General features: G+C 37.3%; 3 protein-coding genes across 10 annotated transcripts in view; 1 reads left to right on the top strand and 2 right to left on the bottom strand.

Annotated features, from left to right (window-relative positions):
• Positions 1 to 8,420, top strand: part of LOC106172960 (uncharacterized) — a 9,347-nt gene extending 927 nt beyond the window's left edge. For 2 of the 5 annotated variants that reach the window (XM_013553914.2, XM_013553913.2), the window contains exons 2-13: positions 1,270 to 1,478; positions 1,695 to 1,796; positions 2,497 to 2,631; positions 3,100 to 3,195; positions 3,484 to 3,627; positions 4,104 to 4,199; positions 4,976 to 5,133; positions 5,513 to 5,611; positions 5,907 to 6,195; positions 6,595 to 6,642; positions 6,857 to 7,056; positions 7,258 to 8,420. In XM_013553914.2, coding sequence (XP_013409368.2) covers positions 1,347 to 1,478; positions 1,695 to 1,796; positions 2,497 to 2,631; positions 3,100 to 3,195; positions 3,484 to 3,627; positions 4,104 to 4,199; positions 4,976 to 5,133; positions 5,513 to 5,611; positions 5,907 to 6,195; positions 6,595 to 6,642; positions 6,857 to 7,056; positions 7,258 to 7,465 — 1,707 coding nt within the window. In that variant the 5' untranslated portion in view covers positions 1,270 to 1,346 and the 3' untranslated portion in view covers positions 7,466 to 8,420. Of the gene's footprint in view, positions 1 to 897; positions 1,119 to 1,269; positions 1,479 to 1,694; positions 1,797 to 2,496; positions 2,632 to 3,099; positions 3,196 to 3,483; positions 3,628 to 4,103; positions 4,200 to 4,975; positions 5,134 to 5,512; positions 5,612 to 5,906; positions 6,196 to 6,594; positions 6,643 to 6,856; positions 7,057 to 7,257 lie in introns of those variants that run through there. The other 3 variants (XM_013553916.2, XM_013553915.2, XM_087008157.1) reach the window with 3 other exon arrangements.
• Positions 8,279 to 14,154, bottom strand: LOC106172961 (uncharacterized). Its single transcript, XM_087008158.1, has 8 exons — positions 14,022 to 14,154; positions 13,409 to 13,582; positions 13,088 to 13,156; positions 12,285 to 12,436; positions 12,000 to 12,060; positions 9,942 to 10,213; positions 9,537 to 9,668; positions 8,279 to 9,281 (listed from the first exon to the last, which is right to left on the bottom strand). Exons 2-8 carry the CDS (start codon positions 13,562 to 13,564, stop codon positions 8,876 to 8,878), a joined length of 1,248 nt encoding a protein of 415 aa, XP_086864284.1. The 5' UTR covers positions 13,565 to 13,582; positions 14,022 to 14,154; the 3' UTR covers positions 8,279 to 8,875.
• Positions 14,155 to 16,426: 2,272 nt separating this feature from the next.
• LOC147763147 (uncharacterized) lies at positions 16,427 to 21,220 on the bottom strand. Of its 4 annotated transcripts, XM_087009647.1 has the most exons (5): positions 20,335 to 21,218; positions 19,865 to 20,265; positions 19,524 to 19,795; positions 18,576 to 19,417; positions 16,427 to 18,115 (listed from the first exon to the last, which is right to left on the bottom strand). In XM_087009647.1, the coding sequence occupies exons 1-2, from the start codon at positions 20,568 to 20,570 to the stop codon at positions 20,076 to 20,078; spliced, it is 426 nt and encodes a 141-aa protein (XP_086865773.1). In that variant the 5' UTR covers positions 20,571 to 21,218; the 3' UTR covers positions 16,427 to 18,115; positions 18,576 to 19,417; positions 19,524 to 19,795; positions 19,865 to 20,075. The 4 variants fall into 4 exon arrangements, with proteins under 4 accessions (XP_086865773.1, XP_086865774.1, XP_086865772.1 ...); XM_087009648.1 differs by having other exon boundaries at positions 18,576 to 19,795; positions 20,646 to 21,220; XM_087009646.1 differs by having other exon boundaries at positions 19,524 to 20,265.
• Between the last annotated feature and the right edge of the window lie 277 nt (positions 21,221 to 21,497).

Below are 21,497 nucleotides of genomic sequence, written 5' to 3' on the forward strand. Positions count from 1 at the left end.
AAATTTATGTATTTTGAAACCAATTTATAATTTATTTATATCGATGAATTATTGGTTTGTCATCGGGGGTGGTCCAAAATATCATAAGGGGGGTGGGCAAAAGTTAACTTTTTGTATCCTCTCCTTCCCAGCTCCTTATTTAATAAAATAAAATATGTCATAGTGGGACTCATGGTACTGGTATATCTTTTCATTTGGTAGAGGTGGGGTATGCTGGATATTTGGTAGCCCATTGCCACCTATGCTCCTTGTAAGGGTTGACCTCTGAGTATTATCACGGCGGGTTTGGGGATCAGATCCACTGCGACATGGTCCAAGAATAAACAAGCAAGACTTAGTATGTACTTCCACAAAGTCTGTTTTATTCCTGGTCGAAAGCTGGGACCTCCAGTCAGCTTGTTCAGCTGTCTGGTGTGGCCATTGCAAGTCCAGTCTCCCCTCTCAAATAATACATAGAAGTTATATAGCCTTTTTGAACAATGAACTATTGCTAGAGGTAAATGGTCCTAATTACAGGTAGGAAGATGACTTAAGTTGATAAAATTATAATGAAAGAGCATGGTCAGTGACGTCTGGCTGTACTAAGACTGCATTCCCATAGATTTAGATCGATCCATCTAAATCGACCTAACTCCCTGGGGGTTCACGCTAAATTGATGTCAGCCAAGCACGCACGGTAGTTAATTACCCCTTACAGCTTTTAGTAGGCGGGACAGACCCTTAAGCCAGCTAGGCTGACAGTAACCTAATGAGACTCCCCACAGGGATAGATCGATCTAAAATCTGTGGGAATGGGGTCTAACAGAGAGATCACTGTCTGACCATTTCCTGTGTAGATAAATGAAGACTCATTAATTTTTATAATAATACAGTTGTGATAGTATTACAGTCAGATAGCTGCATATAGATGACACAAAGTCATGTTGACATAGTTTCTTTGATGTGAAACTACGTTTGTGTGCAAATGATGTACACGTAACAGACTTTAGAATGTCACACATATTCTGAGGTTATTCATTAACTACAAGTGGGCTCGGAGTGGCAGTTTTATATATGTCAGTAATATATGCCATTTGTAGTTCTAAAACATTTTTGACTTGGCAGGGTATTATAAAAGTGTAAGTTAACAAAATTTTATCATTTAATTAGCATAAGTTATTTTGGCAAGTTTCTGTTTCGAGGTGATTTTATTGGCAGTTGATAAAATGTTGAAAAAAAATACAGGTTCATGTGACTGAGTTTTGATAAACCTTAAAACCTATATTTCAGACGTATGATAAAAATTCTTCCATGGAAAAACAAGGGTGCAGTTCTGATAAAGATGATAATAGCACTACAAGGCCACAATGTGTAAGCATGTTGCATTCGACTTATTATCGGGTTTAGATGGAAGAGTGATGGCAGGATGGAACGGAACCTGTGCTGTTTCCAATTGTTCTGGACATGGGATGTGTCATGAAGGCTCCTGCATATGTCAGGTAACGTAGTCCAGGGTTACGTATTAACATTTAAAAAAGGTAGATCGATCTAGGGATGGGAACCCAGTCTTGTTCTGCTGTTCATTGTAGTGGAGCAACTGACTGACTCTTACATATGCAGTTGTATTTTTATAATAATGAATACCATGTGGTTCATAGTCAACCTCATAAATGGGAACCAAATTCTAACTGTCCTGTATATTTTGTTTGTTTTAGGTGCAGTTTACAGGAGGGAGGTGTGCTGAAATCAATCAAAGCTATTATATTGCGTTTGGCACATTCTTTTTCTTTTTATGCGCAATATCTATTATACAGCTGGTGAGTGTCAGTCTACATCAACTGATTAAATTTTAAAATTAAGCCTTGTATTATTGTTGAGATTTTTTTTAATGCCATGAAAGATAAAAATGTATAATTAATTAATTCTTTTTATTGCATGCTGTAGGAGGGGATAGGCTTCTTTATTTTTAATGTCAATAATAATTTTTTTTATGAAATTACATTTATACTGGTGTAATATGGTGACAATTCAACCATCCTGCTGTGGAAATTTGGAAGGGAGATTTCTAGATTATCCTAATCTTGTACATGCAAGTCTCTTGTGGGACTCTTGGATGAGTTTATGAGTAGGTCACTGGGTCAACTTGACCAACCGGTCATTGCAAGGGTCTGGGTCATGGATTTGTTGTCATAGGCAGGTTTTTCATTTAAGGTCACCATTCAGGGATTGATAGTAAGGTTTTTAGGCACTTGTTCTGCAGGTGTGCATTCTCTCAGAAACTTACTCGGCATGCATGGAACTTTTTACTATCTTGAAAAGATTCACTAAAATTTAACACCCCTCTCCTCCCCCTGCTTCAGTTCTAGATGAGGAAAAAGTCGGACAAATATGTGGAAAAAAAGCCATTTGCACATTCGGGCCAACTTGTCAGCAGTTTTACTTTTCTAATGACATTTTCTTGTCCTGGAAGCCTTATACATTACACTGCAGTGAACTTCTGCTTTTTTTCATTTTCAGTTCCTTTGTATAAGATCGGAATACCACAAGTATAAAAATTCTCTATGGCCAGCTTGTCGGGTCACAGTACAGAAACTTTTATATGTGCTCACCATAATTGCCACTGCAGTACGAGGAGCATATTTCTTGACACAGGTGAGCATTTCCATGAGTAGATTGATATTAATTTTAGATTTTTGTAAGCAGTGCAATGTTTCTTTAAACTGTCTGTAGTTCTAAACACTCCCCCACAATCAGAATCAAGTGTCCGAGCGTAAAATGAACCAATTTGATAAAATTTTACTCAATAATGCATCGTGAAAAGACTCTGTTCAATAATATTTTGCTAGATAATTATTTTGATTCTCAGTTGTAATTTCTTGAACATTCTACATAATGCCACCTACCCTGGTATGACGTCTTATGCCAAATTACCAAACTGTAGTATATGCCACTGGATTTGAGCAAAAATGTTCATTAGCTTGTTATAGTTGGATCATTAATGAAAATTATCGAACACAAGCCGAAATACATAAGCTAACGATATAAATTTATTTATGTTTATGTTTTATGTTTTATGTTTTATGTTTAACGGAATCAAAAAGAGACCAGTAATTCTTTCAGAGTGATGCCTCAAATCCATTGTCCTCTAACCTGTGGAGTGCGTACTATCCAGTTGTACTATCTGGTGGAAGCTTGATTGTCTGTTTCTGGGCAGAGGTATAGGCAAAGTCCATTTTCTAATGCCTTTTTAATTGAAACGTTGAAATAATTTATTTGGCATTTGGCTTAACAGTTAAACAACCTAATGAAAATTCATCTAAATGTAAGTTTTGTCTTAAAAGTAATGAGATCATGATCACAAACATTTATGTCCTATTTTAATTATGTAAGATGGTACACAGATAATTGCTCTCATTATTATCTCCGTGGATGTTGATTTTATCAAAAGCAATGTCAAAGAAAATGCTTTGTGTAATTTTTTTATTTTCTAAAAATTTCTTCCAGGTGTTTCATTTGGATGGTATACAATGTAACAAGCCTGGGTTTCTTAGCAAATCTAAAATCTTTTTCGCTGTTTTCAATGTAGTCTTACTTACCTTAGTTCTGTGTCTAGTGGTGCTCTCAGAGACAAGTGATTTGGAGCATTTTGTAAGTTTAACTGACAGTGGATATTTAAAATCTAAAGTTCATTTTAATTTATTGAAATTAAAACTTCTGTAGAATTATTAAAATGTGCTAAGTTATTCAAGAATTTAGAAATATAATTTATAATTATTCAAGCATTGAAATGTACTTTTGATTGACACACATTTTGTTTTGTATAAAACGAAAACAATTATTGAATGTACCCTGTGTGTCACTTCTAAATGTATTATGGGTCACAAGTGTCTTTACTATTGAATGTAATTCAAGAATTTATCTGAAATATATGTTTATATACTGTGTTTTGAATGAAAGGAAACTAAAAGTTGGGGATGGTGACATTGAAAACTTGAATGACTGTTTTTCTCTTAATAATTTATCATAAGCTCATTTGTGTTGGTGTATTATGTGAAGATAATTTAAAATAGTGGGACAAGCAATTTGCTCCTAGTATTTTACCATTTGTTCTTTTGTTTTAACAGGCATACCAGAACAGCATTTTTAGTGGCTGCTTTGCTGTTTTGATGGTTGTAGTGGTCATATTTCTTCTCATATATGGTGTAGAGGTGTTCTTTAAGGTAAAGTTCAGTAGGAAATGTTTTAATCTTTAGACTATTTTATTTGGGAAATAAATTTGTATGCTTCAGAAGTTAAACTTATTTGTAAGATTTAGTACTGATGTTGTGACAATTTCAAGACCTAGCTACTGCCGTTCATATCAGCTTAAAGCTGGATGAGAAAGATTAATCGATACCACCAAATAATCAAATAAGGACCCCCCATAGGACTTACCCAGTGTGATTTTATATCTCATGTCATTAAAATCTATTTTAGTCATTGTTAATCTGATAAAATTACAAAAATTATTTTAAAATAACTTACACAGGCCCGTAGCCAGGGGGGGGTTCGGGGGGTTCGAAAAAACCGCCCCTTTTGTCGGAAAAGGTCCATTTTGGGGAAAATTTCATCTAGGTTCACATAAGTTTCATTATAAAAGGTCCACTTTTTCAGAAAAAGAACCCCCCTTTTGAATTTCCTGGCTACGGGCCTGTTACATAATTTTATATTAATACCATAATAACTCAACTTTTTGATGGACAGGGTCTGGCTATGTGGCAATACCTGGTTCCCTTAACAGTTATCTGAATGTACAAACATTTCTGAGGGAAGCAGTGAAAGTTTCACCCTTTTGTCACAATATCTTTCAATATACAATATAATGATTGTGCAAATATTTCTGAGTAAAGGCAGTGAAAATTTAACATTCTCATCACCATCCCTTTCAATGTTGTGCTGGACTTATCTTTATGAATACCATAACTGATCATGTATATTTCGTTCAATTCATTTTCAGCTTCATGGTGCTTTTATCCAAGCCAATGCAAGCCGAGAACCATTGAACATTGTCCAACTCCACATGAGTAGACTGGGCCTGGTGGCTGCAGCTTGTTTGCAGCTAGCTACTGCACTGTTTATCATGCTTGAGATACTGAAAGACCAGTGGAAAGACAAGTGAGTACAAAGTGACTGGAATCCAGATGGCCTTCTCTTTTTGCTCCTGCCTCCCCCATCTTGGGTACCTTAAGACAATTTCTAATACAGCATTCTAGAAAACTTTCTCCTAAGGTGGCTCCCTCTGGATTAAAAAAAAAGATACTGAAAGGTGTAAGATTATGTACTGGCTTTCACTTACAAGTTTGAAATGATTGTTTTCTTTATGTTTTTGATCTTTAAGACTATTTGATATTTCAGTATTGATTAATTAGATTTAAATTAACATGCAGATATACTTGTATCACAAATAAGCATCTAAACTGAGGGCATCAAATTTTAAACTTTGAGTCAAATAATTGTCAGAAAATATGAGTTTTCATTATGCTCTATTTTTCAGAATTGATTTCGTAGGTTTGGCCTTATATGACATTTCATTCCGAATAGTTGAGTTTGGAGTTATTCTCTGGTTTCCCTGTGTTCTATGGAATGTAAAAAGGTACCGTAAAAATGTTAGTTTTAATAGTTACTGTATTTTTATATCATTTTGTACCAGGAGTTACATTGTACTGTACGCAGTTTTTGGGGATATTTATTTGGGCAATCATCAAGTCTTCTTCATATTATTAGCTTATCAAATGTATGGCAGATATTTTCTATAAAATATGAACACTAAGTTTTACACAAAATTTCAATTTTGAAAAGCTTCCTTACCTAATTGAAGGTGCTATTTAAACTGAAAGGAAATTAAAGAATACATATTTTTAATGATGAATGCATAATCTACTCTGCAGACCAGACCAACTATGGCTGCTCAACCCCAGAAAAATTCTCAGATCAGCAGACGACAGTTCTAGTGGTGATGCTGAATACTTGTCAGAATCTTCAGAAACAGAGGGTCTTCTTCACAGGAACAAAAATGGTGGCCATTACAGTGCAATCAAAGATGGTGCTAAGGGAGGCGAGTGTTGGATTTGTTACGATAATGAGAGGGAAGGCGCTGGACCCTTGATAGAGCCCTGTAACTGCAAAGGAGACATGGCGGTGGCTCACCATGAGTGTTTAAGAAAATGGCTGATGGAGGTACGAATTGTACTGTTTAATTGTTTCAGTAATAATTTTCATGTTACTGCCTCTCATGGTTTGCTCAAAACAATCTGTCTTGAATTGGTATTACCCCCTTTACACTGGACAGAGTCCTTTCTGTGTCCTTTCTGCGACCATGAAATTGGCATCGCTGTGGTCTTAATAAGGAGGCACCAGCATTGATCTCAGTGATCGACCAGTTGTCGGCAGGTAAAGTATTATAATTTTTTAACTTTCAAATTGGGCTGTACTGCTGGACGCAGAAAGGAAACCGTCCTTTGTAAAGGGGCCTTAAAGCAGTATCAGACTAAAGTCCTATTAATTATTATTATTATAGTATTGTTGAGAGGGCTAATTTTGAATAAATAGATTCAGGTGTTTATTTCCTCATTCAAGGGTATAGGCACTCCAGGAAATCTCAGATGCAAGGTTTGCAATCAGAAGGTGAGTTTTTTCTTTTTTTTATTCTCTTCTATTACCATATACAGGACTTCCCATGTACAGGACTTACTGTATTCTTTGAGGGACTTCTTTTTATCTGAAATGATTCAACTGACAGGTGATTGATGATTAATGCTACCCATTTTAACAATTTAAATGAAAGATTTCTGACTCATATATCACATGAAAATTTGTAAAAAAAATCTTCATATTTCAGTATTGTTTAAAAGAAGGTCCCGTTCATCTGCTGTATGGCTTCACGAAGCAGCAGCGGCTTTCAATGCTGTTAGTCCTTGCTGTAATGTGTGGAGTCCCCGCTGCGGTCTACTATGTCTGCCACAACCTTCCAGTTGATGAGACCTGGTTGCAGGTGTCTGCCATAGGGGGCGCTTTACTAGTGGAGTGCCTGTGTGTGAGGTGAATGGAAACAGTTACAGCATTAATTGAAAATAAAAAGCTTGTAAAACTCATAGGAAGACATTGTAAGCACCCATGATTCTGAAGGTGCATTTATGAAGACTTCTTAGCAAATACAAGCTATCAATTGGTTATGAGATATTAAGATGTGTATTCATGATTAAGATATAAATTTATGTATTTTATTTATTAATTTTCCAGGCTATTGGGTTTCAATGCAGTAGCTGCCTACAGAAGAGCAAAAATAGCTGCATTGCAGATATTAGAGAAAAAACAAGGGACCCCCTCAACAGAAGAACCCCAAACCAGCACAGTTCAGAGTGAAAATAATGTGCAATATGTTCAAGCTGAAGTGGAAGTTTTTCCAGCAACTTGTAGAGAAGTTCAGTCTCATTCCACAACGACTTAGTGTACAAGGAGACGGTGTCACATTGTTACCTGGTCTCTCCACGAATTAGATCAAATTAAGGTTAACACAATTCACTGGAAAAAGCATCTTGACTCCACTTTTAAAAAAAAAAAAAAGAAAGCAGCAGATGTCTCAGTGAAGTTTATGTAAATGCAAAATATCACGACTTCATTATAAAAAAAAGAGAGAGAGAAAGATGGCATAGCTGTTTTAATGAAGTTCAGATGTAAGTTGTAGGAGTCACCCATTTTTACATGTAGCCACATTCCTGAATAAACGGTGATACAGTACAAGTACCATACAGTTAAGTACTGGGTAAAGAACTCACTCTACTGTTTAACAGCATAATTGTAAGAGATTCAACTTTTATACTCTAGATATTTATAATGTAGGTGGCATTCCATTCGAAAAAGAAATTGGATAATTCATTGTACTGGATTGAAATAAGATTTGATCTAAGTAGATTGCACATGGTCGGGAAAGAACATGCTGCCCCCCAGAAACTAAGGAATCAATTTTTACAGAAATTACTAAAATAGAATGAACTCAGAATGAGCAACAATGTTGCCTTTAGCAGGTTAACATGAAGGGAGAATTGTGAGATTAAGACATTTTAAATACATGTGATGTGGAAATGCTCAGTTTTAATTTGGACTTTGGCACAAAAATTTTTGCTTACCATCTGTTTTTCATATTTTTTAAAATTTCAAGGTCAATGCATCTCTATCTAGGGGAAGTGTAATAAACCAAGTGTAATGCTTTTTTTGGCTATGCAGATTACAGTGGTTTGTTACATAAGTCACACAGCATTCCTGATGTTTAATATTAAAATGTTTATTTTTTCTAATTTGTATATTTGACACTTATAATCCATCAACAAGACAAAGGATTTGTCTTTTCTGAAAGATGTTTTTGAAAACAACTTTAAAATAAAAATATATGTTACTTACAATCACTATGAATTACGTTATATGTACACGTGATGATAGAAGTTTTGTCAAATTATCCTAGCAATTTTTTTCACTTAATATGTTGGTCATATTTTAAATGAATCTCATTGTGGAGCTTTCCTGAAAAATGTGATGTCACATTCAGTGCCTCATGCCTCCAGTAATGGAGAACTTGTAGTTCAGAGATAAGACCCGAGGATATTTTGGTCTTGTCAAATTCATTTATTAACGTCAAGAAGAGCGTGTGGAAACCTCTAATGCAAATTTTTTAAAAAGAAAATGCTCTACTCTTATTTAAGAGCATTGCAAACTCTTCTGAAATCAATCAAATGAGTTACATGACAGTGACAGCCATTAAAACATCATAAAAACTTTTCCTACAAGAACGTTTATAAAAAGCAGTGCTGTACACAAGAGTTACGTCTCTTTTGAGAGATCTGAACTTCTCCATTTAGTCTGCCTAGCTGTTTTTCTCGGCTTGTCTCTCCTTTTCTTTTCTCAGATCCCTCTCAAAAGAAGTCTCTTTAGACCTGCTTCTTCGATGTTTGCTACTTTTTTCATGCTTTGAATATTTCCTATCTGGTGTGCGTGATCTTTTTCGGTCTTTGGAACGAGAGCGGTGTTTTGACTTCTCTTTTGATCGAGACCTGTGTCTTGTTCTATCTTTAGAGCGCGACCTATGCCGCGACCGTTCCTTTGACCTGGATCTGTGCTTTGATCTTTCTTTGGATCGGGAGCGGTGCTTAGACCTTTCTTTTGAGCGAGACCGGTGTCTTGAGCTTTTTACTCTCTCACGGGACCGTGATCGATGTCTCGACCTGTAATCATTCCGATGCCTGTCTTTTGACCTTGACCTCTGATGTTCTCTGCAAAACAGATGGATAATCTTAACAAACTGCTTGGTTTGTCACAAGATACTCTTAAAGTTCATTTCAGCATAAGACTGATGTTCATCGAGATTTTCTTAAACTACCGACTTAAGTTCAATCATTTCGGTCTTTTAAGGATGTAAAATGTTAAATGATGCAAATGTATAAAAAGATGACCACTTTTAAAGCAAGAGCATCTATTATTTGAATATTTGATAATTTCAGAGGTAATATCAGACCCAGTTTGCCTACCTTCCATCTCTGCTCCTGGAATGGCCATCTCTCTGTTGACGATCACGTTCTTTCTCAATTTCTTTGGCGATATCAAAGGGTGGGCTTTTTTTCCTGAAGGGAGATCTAGGGCGGCGTTCTGGGGTTTTAGATCTGTAATTAATAGTAAAATCAACAGGCTTATTTTGCACAAAAGACTATCGCAGATTATTTAAGGAAACCAAATCATACCATGGTTGCAGGATAGTAAAGCTGTCTATTTAATTCAAAGTTTTAATTGAGTTTAACCAAAAACGTACCTGCAATCTCGAAGATTTCAAAGAAAACTGAATCGTTATATTAACAGGAGACTGATTTTTTATTACCATAATATACACACATATATATCACAATCCCAAATGCAATGAAACTTGAATGAACTTTTACCTTCTTACTCTGGACATCCGAGCAGCTTCACCAAAGGACACATCTTCATCGGGGATCCGTCTATCAGCGCTTTGCTCCTCTTCTTCCTCTCCCCCAGCCACACGGACGGGACGGGCAAACTGGCGCTCTCGTAGACGCTGTTGATTGCTCTTCTGCACAGGCACGGGAATGCGTGGAAACAGCGTGCAGTACCACTCTAGTTTGGTGAGCCATTGTCGTAGCATTTCCCCTATTGTCATGACGTGCCCTGTTCCAGCTTTAACATCGATTTCCTGTAAGATAGAATGGGAATCAAGGTGTTTAATACAGGATTTGTCAGGTAGGCTCTTAAGTGTGGTTCTGCATGGGCCGTGCTCTAGCCATTATACCTGTAATAATAACAGATACCAATTAGATAAATGTCATCATTTAATAGAAAAAATCCAGCATTAATTTCTTTTTTCATTTTTATTTAGAAAAAAATGAGTTTCCATCCAGCTCTGACGCAAGTTTTGGGGATTAAAAATAAATAGATCCAAGAATGCCAATACAAAGTTTACAGCTACTAAAATTATGAGTTTCAGAATGAACATGGCACAATTCACTTATCTATTTTTTGTTTTGGGTGGAGGGGCGAGGGGATGATTAACTAAACGAGAAGCCTTTGACTTTTTCCATTTTTACTGATAAGAAAACTGCATCTTCAATGAAAATGACTCTCTGTCTCACTTGTATACAAAAGGTTTGTCTTCAATAACTATTCAAACATACTGGATATTTTTCTTGAAACTAACACAAGACAAAAATTGTCTGCCCTATGGAGTTAAAGAGTATTCTCATTATTGAGGGAGGGTATGTTATTTGGCCATTTTTCCAAGTAGCTTAAGGAATTCAATCATATAACATATGTAATTTCATCAACCAGAGGTAAGTAATGAAAACTAGAGTATTAATCGCCAATTAATATCTCCTCAACTATTAAACAACCTGGCAATATATTATACAACAACAAGGCAATTTAAAGAAATGTTGACAGATTCAACAAGCCTGTTTTAGAGCTTAACCTCAAAGCGAGGTCCGTGTGCCCAGAGTCGTCACCCTGCAATCTTCGCTTTGGCGGCCATGGCTTAGAGCACCTGCCCTACAGTTACAAAACACATGAGACAGTCAACATTGTCAACCTCAACCTGTCTTTCTCATTTCAAAAATACTATTATACAGAAGCAAGCAGTTCAGTCCAATCAACTGTCGCCCTCTCAAAGTGATGATTTTGCACAACCAAACAGTACACTTAACCCCATACTAAGAAAAATGTTTTGAAATATCTGTAAATCACACGTGTAAACAATGTGATAAGAAATTTGCTCTGTCTTGTTAGTTACAGGAAATCTTTCCATGCGATTCTTTAACTTCTACAGCAAACAGTTTGTTTGTACAGCAATTGCTTGCAAAAGATTACGAATAATAATTCCAGAACTGATTCAGAAGTTTAACTGAACTGCTACCTCATTATAGCTTAGGTTTAGACAACTCAACAACTTCCATCAATTTACAACTGCTACTTTTGAAATGCATTTACTACATGATTTGTAAGATCTACTTTAATGTGAGTTCAAATGTAAAGAAACAAAAGAGAAAGAAAACCTTTAGTACTCACCAATAATTATTGGATCTGCTCCAATATACCAGACTTTGTCAATGTTTTCAATGTTTTGTGCATTTGTTTTGACATGTTGTGTAAGAATTGTAAAAAGAAAATTTGGAGGTTCAAATTTCAGGCTTCTTGCTTAGATTAAAGTTCAAAGCTCCCTTTAAAAACTTACGCTTGGCTTTTTATCCCATTTCAAGAGTGAGCCAAAAATTATGTACTGGATACATTTCAAAGCAATAATCTATGCAATGACACAAATATCAGTTTTCATACCCCCCCCCCACTCCCCCTGCCCCACCAAAAAAAAAAACTTTTTACCAAAAATGGTACTCCTATGTCCAAAGTGTTTAAAATATTTTCCATTGGTCTTGTTTGAAAACAGTACCCTGATTTTAGTGCTTTCTTTGCATGTGTTTTGTGCTACATACCTCCTCATCATCAAGGTAGGGTTCGTACCACTCCCAGAGGTCAGCAGGGGGTTGTGTATATCTGATAAAAAAAATTAAGAAAATGATGTGAAATACAGTCATAATTCTAACTGCTGCTCACTGTGGGGCTTTTAACAAATAAAAACAGAGCAAATTTGTGCATTTTTCTTCTGCACTTAATGAAAATTTTACTTGCCAGTATTACCTTAAGATGCCTCTTACAGCACTAAGGCAATATAATGAAAGCCAAATAAAGTGAGTTTCTTGTATTTGCCATCAACATACCTGAGGTACATAAAACCAAGTCCCCTGATGTAAGGAGAGTCTGTGTGTGTAATCAGTCCATTCACTTGCTTCCTGGTCAACTTCAGTGTGTACAGTTTGTAGAGAAGACAGTACGCACTGGAGACTATGCCACCAGCTCCAACACCTCGGACCTGAAATATGAAAAATATTGTACAGAAATGTACACATACACAATACACAATCACACACTCAAACATACACACACATAGCTAGTACAGTCTTTTATCTGAACTGCAAAGTACACGTTCAGAGCTCTTAAAATACATAATCATACTGAACAGTACATATACTGACATTCTAGGGACAGGAAACACAATTTTCTATGTCTTGACTTTTTTTTAGATTGTCTTTGCTAATGTCTATGGCAACTTGATTTCTTTAAGTAATAAAATGTAAAAACCCTGTTTAGAAAATGTAAATTCACAAGAATACAACTAGGAAAAGAGAATTTGCATATAATTATTGATTTGGCTTCAGTGAATGTGAGAAAAAAAAGTGGTCTTCAAAACAGCTATCTGTATTTAGTACAATCCTGAGCTTGGAACCAGATGAAGTGTTGGACAGTTAATAGAAGAAACTTGTTGAATACACAAGGTAGGTTTGTTACCTGAATTTCTTTGTCCCACATCTTGAAACTTTGAATCAATTTACCCAGAGATAATTTTTATACTCAAGATTAACTTTTACTGAATGTACTTCCCCATTCAAAGATCAAAATACATATGCAATATCAACACATCTGACTTGAGACAAAAAAAACATTAAAATTTAATTAAACATACCCCTCCACACATTCCTGTCTGCCCAGCTGTCTTCCTGCTACCCTTCTCCCAAGGTTCAAGGTGAGTTACCTATTAATGTAAGTGTTAAGAAGGTCACGGATTGTAGTTTACATCATCAAAACAAATTTTCTGACTGACTGCACATTATCTTACTTTACCATGCGGTTTGGACAGCAGAAATATCTTAATATTTGGAATTTAAATAAAAAACTTTGAACATGATCTCAATGACCATAGGTAAATACGATTAAGAATAAACTTTAACCGAGTTACTAAGTAAAAAATCAAATAATATTTTGTGGGAATACAGCTGTTACTTACCTTATAATAAATCTCATCTATGACTTCATGGTACGTCTTCAGCTCATACAGATTAACTTTGAAATACGGCGATGACTGTATATTAGTTAATATGAGGCTATTTAGGTTCATGGTCGCCTCATTGCCCCAAATTGGTAGAGCACTTGTTGGTGCCATGGTGAAGCCAAAAGACAACTGAAATAATATTTTAAGATTACATTTAACGTATATTAGAGCTTATAAGAAAATAGAATTTCTAGAAAAATATTGTTAGCAAAACTGAAATTTAGTCGACAGTATTATTCACCTACACATTAAAAACCTTATGACCTTTCCTATTCCAAGCGATATTTAATACGGCAACTTATCATACATTTTTATTAAAGTCATAGATCTAAACGATGTCTACATGTAAAAGGCCAAAAATTAATATTCTTTTATTCGGCGCCATTTTAATAATTTTGCTCGAGATCGCCATGTGCCCTTGTGCCCTTCCAAAGATAACGAAAAACTCATAATATTTAGTTTCAAGTACCGCCTGTGATGTGAAAAACATTAATCCCAGGACACGTGGGTAATATAAAACTTAATAATTCACCATTTAAAAAACTGAAACCTGTATTTTAATACTTACCTGAAGACGGTGTACTAGTTTCCACTACTTCCTTTATATTTTCTCGCGAAATCTCGTTTAACGTAATGAAAACGTTGCCTCAACCAACACAATGCATTTCACAGTGCAACTAACAAAGCAATGTGATTGAAAAAAGTTTTCCCACTCTTTTGTTTCGTTAATCGACTGAAACTCGGGGGGTTTAAGGTAAAACAACGGGGAAACGTAAGAATGAGATGGGAACATTTGTGACAATACGAAAAAAAAAATGAACGGAAAAGAGAGTTTCCTAGAGGATTCCAATAGGCCCTACCCATTTCTATTTTCCTGAAAATAATTCATTCATGCCATAGGAGTTTTCTACTTCTCTGATTCATACTAATGAATAGACTTACCGGGTACGAAAAGACCTACCAACGACTTTCCTTTGAAGCAAAGAAACAAACAAAAATTTAAGTTTCAGCTGACGTCCTCATTTTGAACATACATGTGTAGAAGTACAATATATGTAGCTCTACTTTTAGGCCTATGTTTTGAAGTAGGCTGAGACCAGTGGCGGATTTAGGGGGGGGGGGGATGCAGCGGGATCCTGACCCCCCCCCCCTTCGGTTTCTGGAAAAAAAACACACAAATATTCCCCATTTGAAGTTAGGAATTTGACCAACTAAATCATAGTTCTAAACGGTAGCCCTAAAACCGTACCAATTGGCACCGTTTGTTTTTCAAAATACCAAATTTTTTCTGGGCACCTTGAGCGGGCCCCTACCCCACGCCAAGGGGGCCGGGGGTTGGCATCGTATTTGAGGGATTGTTAAAAAAATCCGCCCCCCCCCTTCAAAGTATCCTGGATCCGCCCCTGCTGTCTACCAGTTTTATTCATACCGTGCTGTATTTGATTCTACGTTTTATTTAACAACTTTTCAGACAACAAAAGGTCTACATATTACGGAAATTTGACAAACATTCTATTTCGAAATGATCGCCAGTTGAGTATGCATTTCGTTGATTATATGACCATTTCTCTATATGGGATATATCTGCATTGGTAAGGAGTGCCTGGAGGCGGTCGTGAATCGCAATGGAGTGCTTTTTTTTTCATACAAAATAAGTCCTCGTTGGTAGGTTTACCTAGAAAAGTTAATTTATTGTTGATAAATCAGTCAACATTTAAAACAAAAATGGCTAACAAAGGTGTGTTTATTATATCTTGTTTACCTCTAAAAATTTGTAATCGTGCATTTGCCGCTGTTTTGGACGTTGCGTCGCGCTTATCGCCTTTTTTTAAAATGATAAAAATTGCCAAGCAGAGAAAAAATTTACAGCTCTTAACTAGAAATATATGTCAGAATAGTTCTTGTTAGTTTTATTGATTAAAATAAATTGATTTAACTGACCAAGTTCGTTTGAGCGGCCAACATAGGACACAGATAAGTTTAAATTCAGGTTTTTCTTAAGACGGAATTGGTAGCGGTGTAAAACTGTTTGGTGAATTTCACATTGATGGATTTTATAACCTGCAGCTGCATTCATTTGAAATATAACGATCGAAATATAAGTTTTCAAGACGTGGCATCAAATTCCCAAATGACTGCATTTGAGTGGATTTAATCAGTAATAAGTCATCTTGAAGTATGCAGAATTTTATATTTAAACATGAATTTTCTACTAAGAGTAAATAGTGCCCAAAAATGGGCCCTGTGGGTCTGCGACTTTCAATGCCATCGACCTTCTTTCGATCTTTCCTTTCGCCTGTCTTGTATATTATGCCTCTCTTTACTCATTCATAGCTGATTATGACGCGATATCTTAGATGTGGTGTTAATCGAGTATGCGACAAAAAATCTTCCATATCGAAAGTATCCGAGTTCTGCATCGTGAATTTATCACTAATATATTAATTAATAATTAATTTATTTCATGCTTAATTCAAATCGTTTCGTCAACACACCGAATTTTAAAAAGTGTTTTTTTCGTGGGGTGGGGGAATCAATAAAAACGAAACCCCCTCTAGGAAATTCCTAGATAGGACCCTATCTATAATGTGCCCCTTCACCAACAGCAAGAGGTGTTGGGTTCTTACATCTACAGCGGGATATATTTGTGTAAGATAGTTGATTTTAGGGGCTATAATACGACTCGGGATAGTCTAGGTAACGGTTCTAGTTATGCCCGGAGGAAAAGTTACGCAAAACCAAAAATCAATTTTATTACCCGGACATTGCCTAGTTTTATGGAAGAAATCTACGTGACAGAAATCGCCAAATCTAAAATCAAGTTTGTGAAAAGGGGCAATTGAAAAGAATTTCGACTTTGTTAAACGAGCCGCGTGCATAGGCATTCAACTCCATTAAAATTAATTTGCAAGTCTGGCAATTATTTTACCATCTGTACACGCCTTCCGTTTTGTTTTTTAAACAAAAAAAAAATGAGAAAATATAGTTTTATTCAACTGTTATATACAGTAACACTCAATTTCAAAAGTACTTCAGCAATAATTAATGAATCGTGTAAACACTGTCTCAATAAATGGTAGTACCCGATACTCTCGGGCCGTGGGGAAAAACCCGTCTAAACCCTTCTGGGGAATGCCGGGAAAATGCCCACGCCCGGAAAATTCCGTCAATAAAACATGACAACTTCAGTTTTTTATTGGCACGGCGCCCCGTTTTAGACAGTATGGTGCAACTGAATAAACTTTCTCTTGACTAAAAACTATTCTCCATACACTAAACTGGCACACAAGATGAAGCGCAAGAATTTACCAAAATACATGTAATTCCCACTGAAAACAATCAAGACATATACTAGTCTTAACACAAGTAAACTGAAGCTTATTTCAACTTCATCTAGGGGGATGAATCCATAAATAAAGTATCTCTATCCTTAAACAACTGAAAGCATACATCAGAACTTGGATATAGTTCTCTCTCGTGATAAAATATATAAAAGTTCAGGTAATATGATTATTAGCCAGACACATCAATGATTGAAATTAAACTTTGACATAACTGAATAGAAGTTTCTCAAATGTAATTTTGCCCTGAAATAGCTATACCTTTATGATACAAAAAGAATAAAGCAAGCTTGCTTCGACATATTTCGTATTTCACATTACACTGTATGACCGTCCATGCAAATTTCAATATGAATTATTGGGTCCGGAGAAAAAAGGTGCATATATGATTAATTGGATATATTTGTCAACTATAGCACTCGAGAAAATCATAATATTAGTAATATTAGTAATGTGCGATCCTCAACCTTGAGAGATGGCTGGGTGCACCCAGCCATCCCTCACGAGGAGCTGTGTACAAAAAAATATAATGAAATATTTTCTCAAACGTAAAATATTTCACTATAGATTTTGCACAAGCTATCAATGTAAAACCTCTTCATGTAAAAGCATTTACATCAAGTCGAATTTTACAAAGATGTGAGAGTTAGTTGAGGTAAGTGTGCGGATTATGACCTTCTCAAACGCTATACTGACAAACAACTCCACATTATCAAAAGCACAAAAATGAAAAATGACTACATCACTAATATTGAAATATAACACAGACGACCATGAGTGGTGGCAATACCAATGGTTTGCGAATGTGGATAAAGCAACTATATATATTCCATTTTAAATTTTAATAATAACTGTTGAGGCAGGCTTAAATTTTTCACACAAAACCACAATTCATCTTATATAATTGAACATTAATGGAATTATGAACGATCATACTGAACTTGACTTTTCTCTTAAGCTATTCGAAAAAACGTTTCGCTGTCATAAGTGAAAAATGAAACTTACTAAATACAATTACACCCGACCCATGGAGCGCAAAAATACTCAATATATAAAAGGCTTGATCGTGAGTACATTATTAGATTGAATTCCTCTTACATACAGTAAATCGCTCTTCATTATCATTCCACATTCTCTAAATATTTTTGCAAACAAGCTGTGTCCTTAAAAACCAAGACTGCTAGGACGTCCGATCATAAATGAAAGTGGCTACAGGGGTTCCTTGCTAGTGCCATTAAGTGTTACGCATCTTGGACATTTGGGCTAGGATGGATGGTATCTGCGTTCCGGCATTATTCATGGAAAACTGCCCTTTCGTAGCCTACAAACGAAATATAACATGTTCACACGAAAGTATGAAAAGTAATTGAAAGCTTGGAGTAATTGCAACAAAGAACATGTATGTCACTGGTAATTACACCCCGTTAATTCTAGAAAGTATTTTGATGTTTCATAGTACTTTGGCTGTTAAGACGATTATTTTATTTTACTTTCTTATATTTCTATAACACAACAAGTTTTAAAAAGAACTTGATTTAATTTTTAGTGTAACAATTGCACCCTAATTCTAAAATTGCAAGGGCTTGTTAATAATAATATAAAAATGCAATCTAGTTCAGTTTTATTAAAATTTGTATTCGGACCAGTGAATCCTGACTCAGCTCAGTACGTAATTTTAGGAAAGTTGAGGTCCGAATGGCCAGTATGGTAAAAAGTTTATGGCAAAGACTACAACTGAAAAATCATTTTAGTCTATTTCTCTCCCCAATAATACGGCTTACCTTTATGGGTTTTCCATCTCAGTGAAACACCATATGCCTTGGACGCTTCCCCAATGCAGCCACCTTGTAGACAGACCATGGCAGGACTCGCTGGACGCTTCTCCAATGCAGCCACCTCGTAGACAGACCATGGCAGGACTCGCTGGACGCTTCTCCAATGCAGCCACCTCGTAGACAGACCATGACAGGACTCGCTGGACGCCTCCCCAGTGCAGATACCTCGTAGACAGACCATGGCAGGACCCGCTTGGCGCTTCCCCAATGCAGCCCTCTCGTAGACAGACCATGGCAGGACTCGCTGGACGCTCCCCCAATGCAGCCACCTCGTAGACAGACCATGGCAGGACTCGCTGACACCAAGGATTGATCGAAGTAGCGTAGATGTGGCCCTCTTCTCCTTGCAGTTGTCAGTGGAAGCTCTATAGAGAATTGTCGCAATCGAGTTCTGTTAACAGAAAGAAAAACGGATTAATGACTTTTCCTACTTATGTCAGCACTCTGCATTCAGGCTTACCTTTCAGGGTTTTCCATCTCAGTGAAACACCACATGCCTTGGACGCTTGCCCCAATGCAGCCACCTCGTCGACAAACTATGTCAGGGCTCGCTGGACGCTTCCCCACTGCAGCAACCTCGTAGACGGACCATGGCAGGACTCGTTGGACGCTACCCCAATGCAGCCACCTCGTAGACGGAACATGGCAGGACTCGTTGGACGCTACCCCCAATGTAGCCACCTCGTTGACAGGATATGGCAGGACTCGAAGTAGCTGAAGCGTAGATGTCGCCTTTTCTCCTTGCCGTTGTCAGTGGGAGCTCTATTGATAATTGCCATCATTGAGTCCTATTAACAGAAAAAAAAACGGATTAATGACTTTTCCTACCCATGTCAGCGCACTGCATTCAGGCTTACCTGTAAGTGTTTTCCATCTCTGTGTAATACCACATACCTTGGACGCTTCTGCAATGCAGCCACCTCGTAGCAGCCACCTCGTAGACAGACCATGACAGGACTTGCTGGACGTTACCCCAATGCAGCCACCTCGAAGACAGTCCATGGCAGGACTCGCTGGACGCTACCCAAATGCAGCCACCTCGTAGACGGGCTATGGCAGGACTTGATGGCACCGAGGCATGATCGAAGTAGCTGAAGCGTAGATGTGGCCCTCTTCTCCTTGCAGTTGTCAGTGGGAGCTCTATCGAGAGTTGCCATAATCGAGTTCTGTTAAAAGAAAGAAAAACGGATTAATGACTTTTCTTACTTATGTCAGCACACTGCATTCAGGCTTACCTGTAAGGGTTTTCCATCGGCCACCTCGTAGCAACCACCTCGTAGACAGACCATGGCAGGGCTTGCTGGCGCCCAGGATTGATCGAAGTAGCTGAAGTGTAGAGGTGGCCCTCTTCTCCTTGCAGTTGTCAGTGGGAGAACTATTGAGAGTCGCCATACTCGAGTTCTGTTAAAAGAAAGAAAAACGGATTAATGACTTTTCCTACTTATGTCAGCACTCTGCATTCAGGCTTACCTGTAAGGGTTTTCCATCGGCCACCTCGTAGCAACCACCTCGTAGACAGACCATGGCAGGGCTTGCTGGCACCCAGGATTGATCAAAGTAGCTGAAGTGTAGAAGTGGCCCTCTTCTCCTTGCAGTTGTCAGTGGGAGCTCTATCGAGAGTCGCCATAATCGAGTTCTGTTAAGAGAAAGAAAAACGGATTAATGACTTTTCCTACTTATGTCAGCACGCTGCATTCAGGCTTACCTGTAAGGGTTTTCCATCTCAATGAAATACCACATGCCTTGGACGCTTCCCCAATGCAGCCACCTCGTAGACGGACCATGACAGGACTTGCTGGACGCTTCTCCAATGCAGCCACCTCGTAGACAGGCTATGGAGGGACTTAATGGCACCAAGGATTGATCGAAGTAGCTGAAGCATAGTTGTGGACTTTTCTCCTTGCAGTTCTTAGTGGGAGCTCTATCGAGAATTGCCATCATTGAGTCCTGTTAACAGAAAGAAAAACGGATTAATGACTTTTCCTACCCATGTCAGCACACTGCATTCAGGCTTACCTGTAAGGGTTTTCCATCGGCCACCTCGTAGCAGCCACCTCGTAGACAGACCATGGCAGGGCTTGCTGGCACCCAGGATTGATCGAAGTAGCTGAAGTGTAGACGTGACCCTCTTCTCCTTGCAGTTGTCAGTGGGAGCTCTATCGAGAGTCGCCATAATCGAGTTCTGTTAAAAGAAAGAAAAACGGATTAATGACTTTTCCTACCTATGTATGTAATAAGAAGAAACCTGGAATGCATGGAAATATATGCAATGACACTACAACAATATAGCCCACAACAGCAGAAAGCCGATGATGTATCCTGCGAAGATTCCTGAGCGACGATTCCTGAGCGACGATTCCTCGCGGAGAGAAGCGAAGATTCTAGCTGGCCAGCTTAGAGAAACGTCGAATCCACTGTACAGACGACTGCGTGTAGAAGAAACAATATGTCGGTGAGCGATGCGTTGACTTGGGACGAGGAAAAGATTCGGAGAAATGTGAGTTGACTCCTTTGTCCTTTGTGTTTGAAACGGGGTGCAGTACATGGTATCTTCCTTGTTCCCCCATATCTGTCTGCGTTGAATGAACGCAATTTCAAAATTTTGCGCTTTTATACCTTCATTGATATAAAGTCACATGGTGGCGTTCCTGGTCAACTTGTTCATAGGGGGTGGCGTTTGATAATGATGCCCACAATTGATTATAATATCTTTTTAACATACATGTTTTAAAACTACTTTTTATTTTGATTATTCTGTATATCATTTTTATTTTATGATAGGAGTAATAAGGTCTAAGCAGTGACTTCGAAATCTACAGGCAAATTTGATGACAATTTCTGAGCAACATACCTTCTCCCCAAAATTAT

The sequence above is a fragment of the Lingula anatina genome, chromosome 3 (genome assembly GCF_051362555.1).
Source record: "Lingula anatina isolate TDL-2025a chromosome 3, LinAna3.0, whole genome shotgun sequence".
Lineage (NCBI taxonomy): Eukaryota > Metazoa > Brachiopoda > Lingulata > Lingulida > Lingulidae > Lingula > Lingula anatina.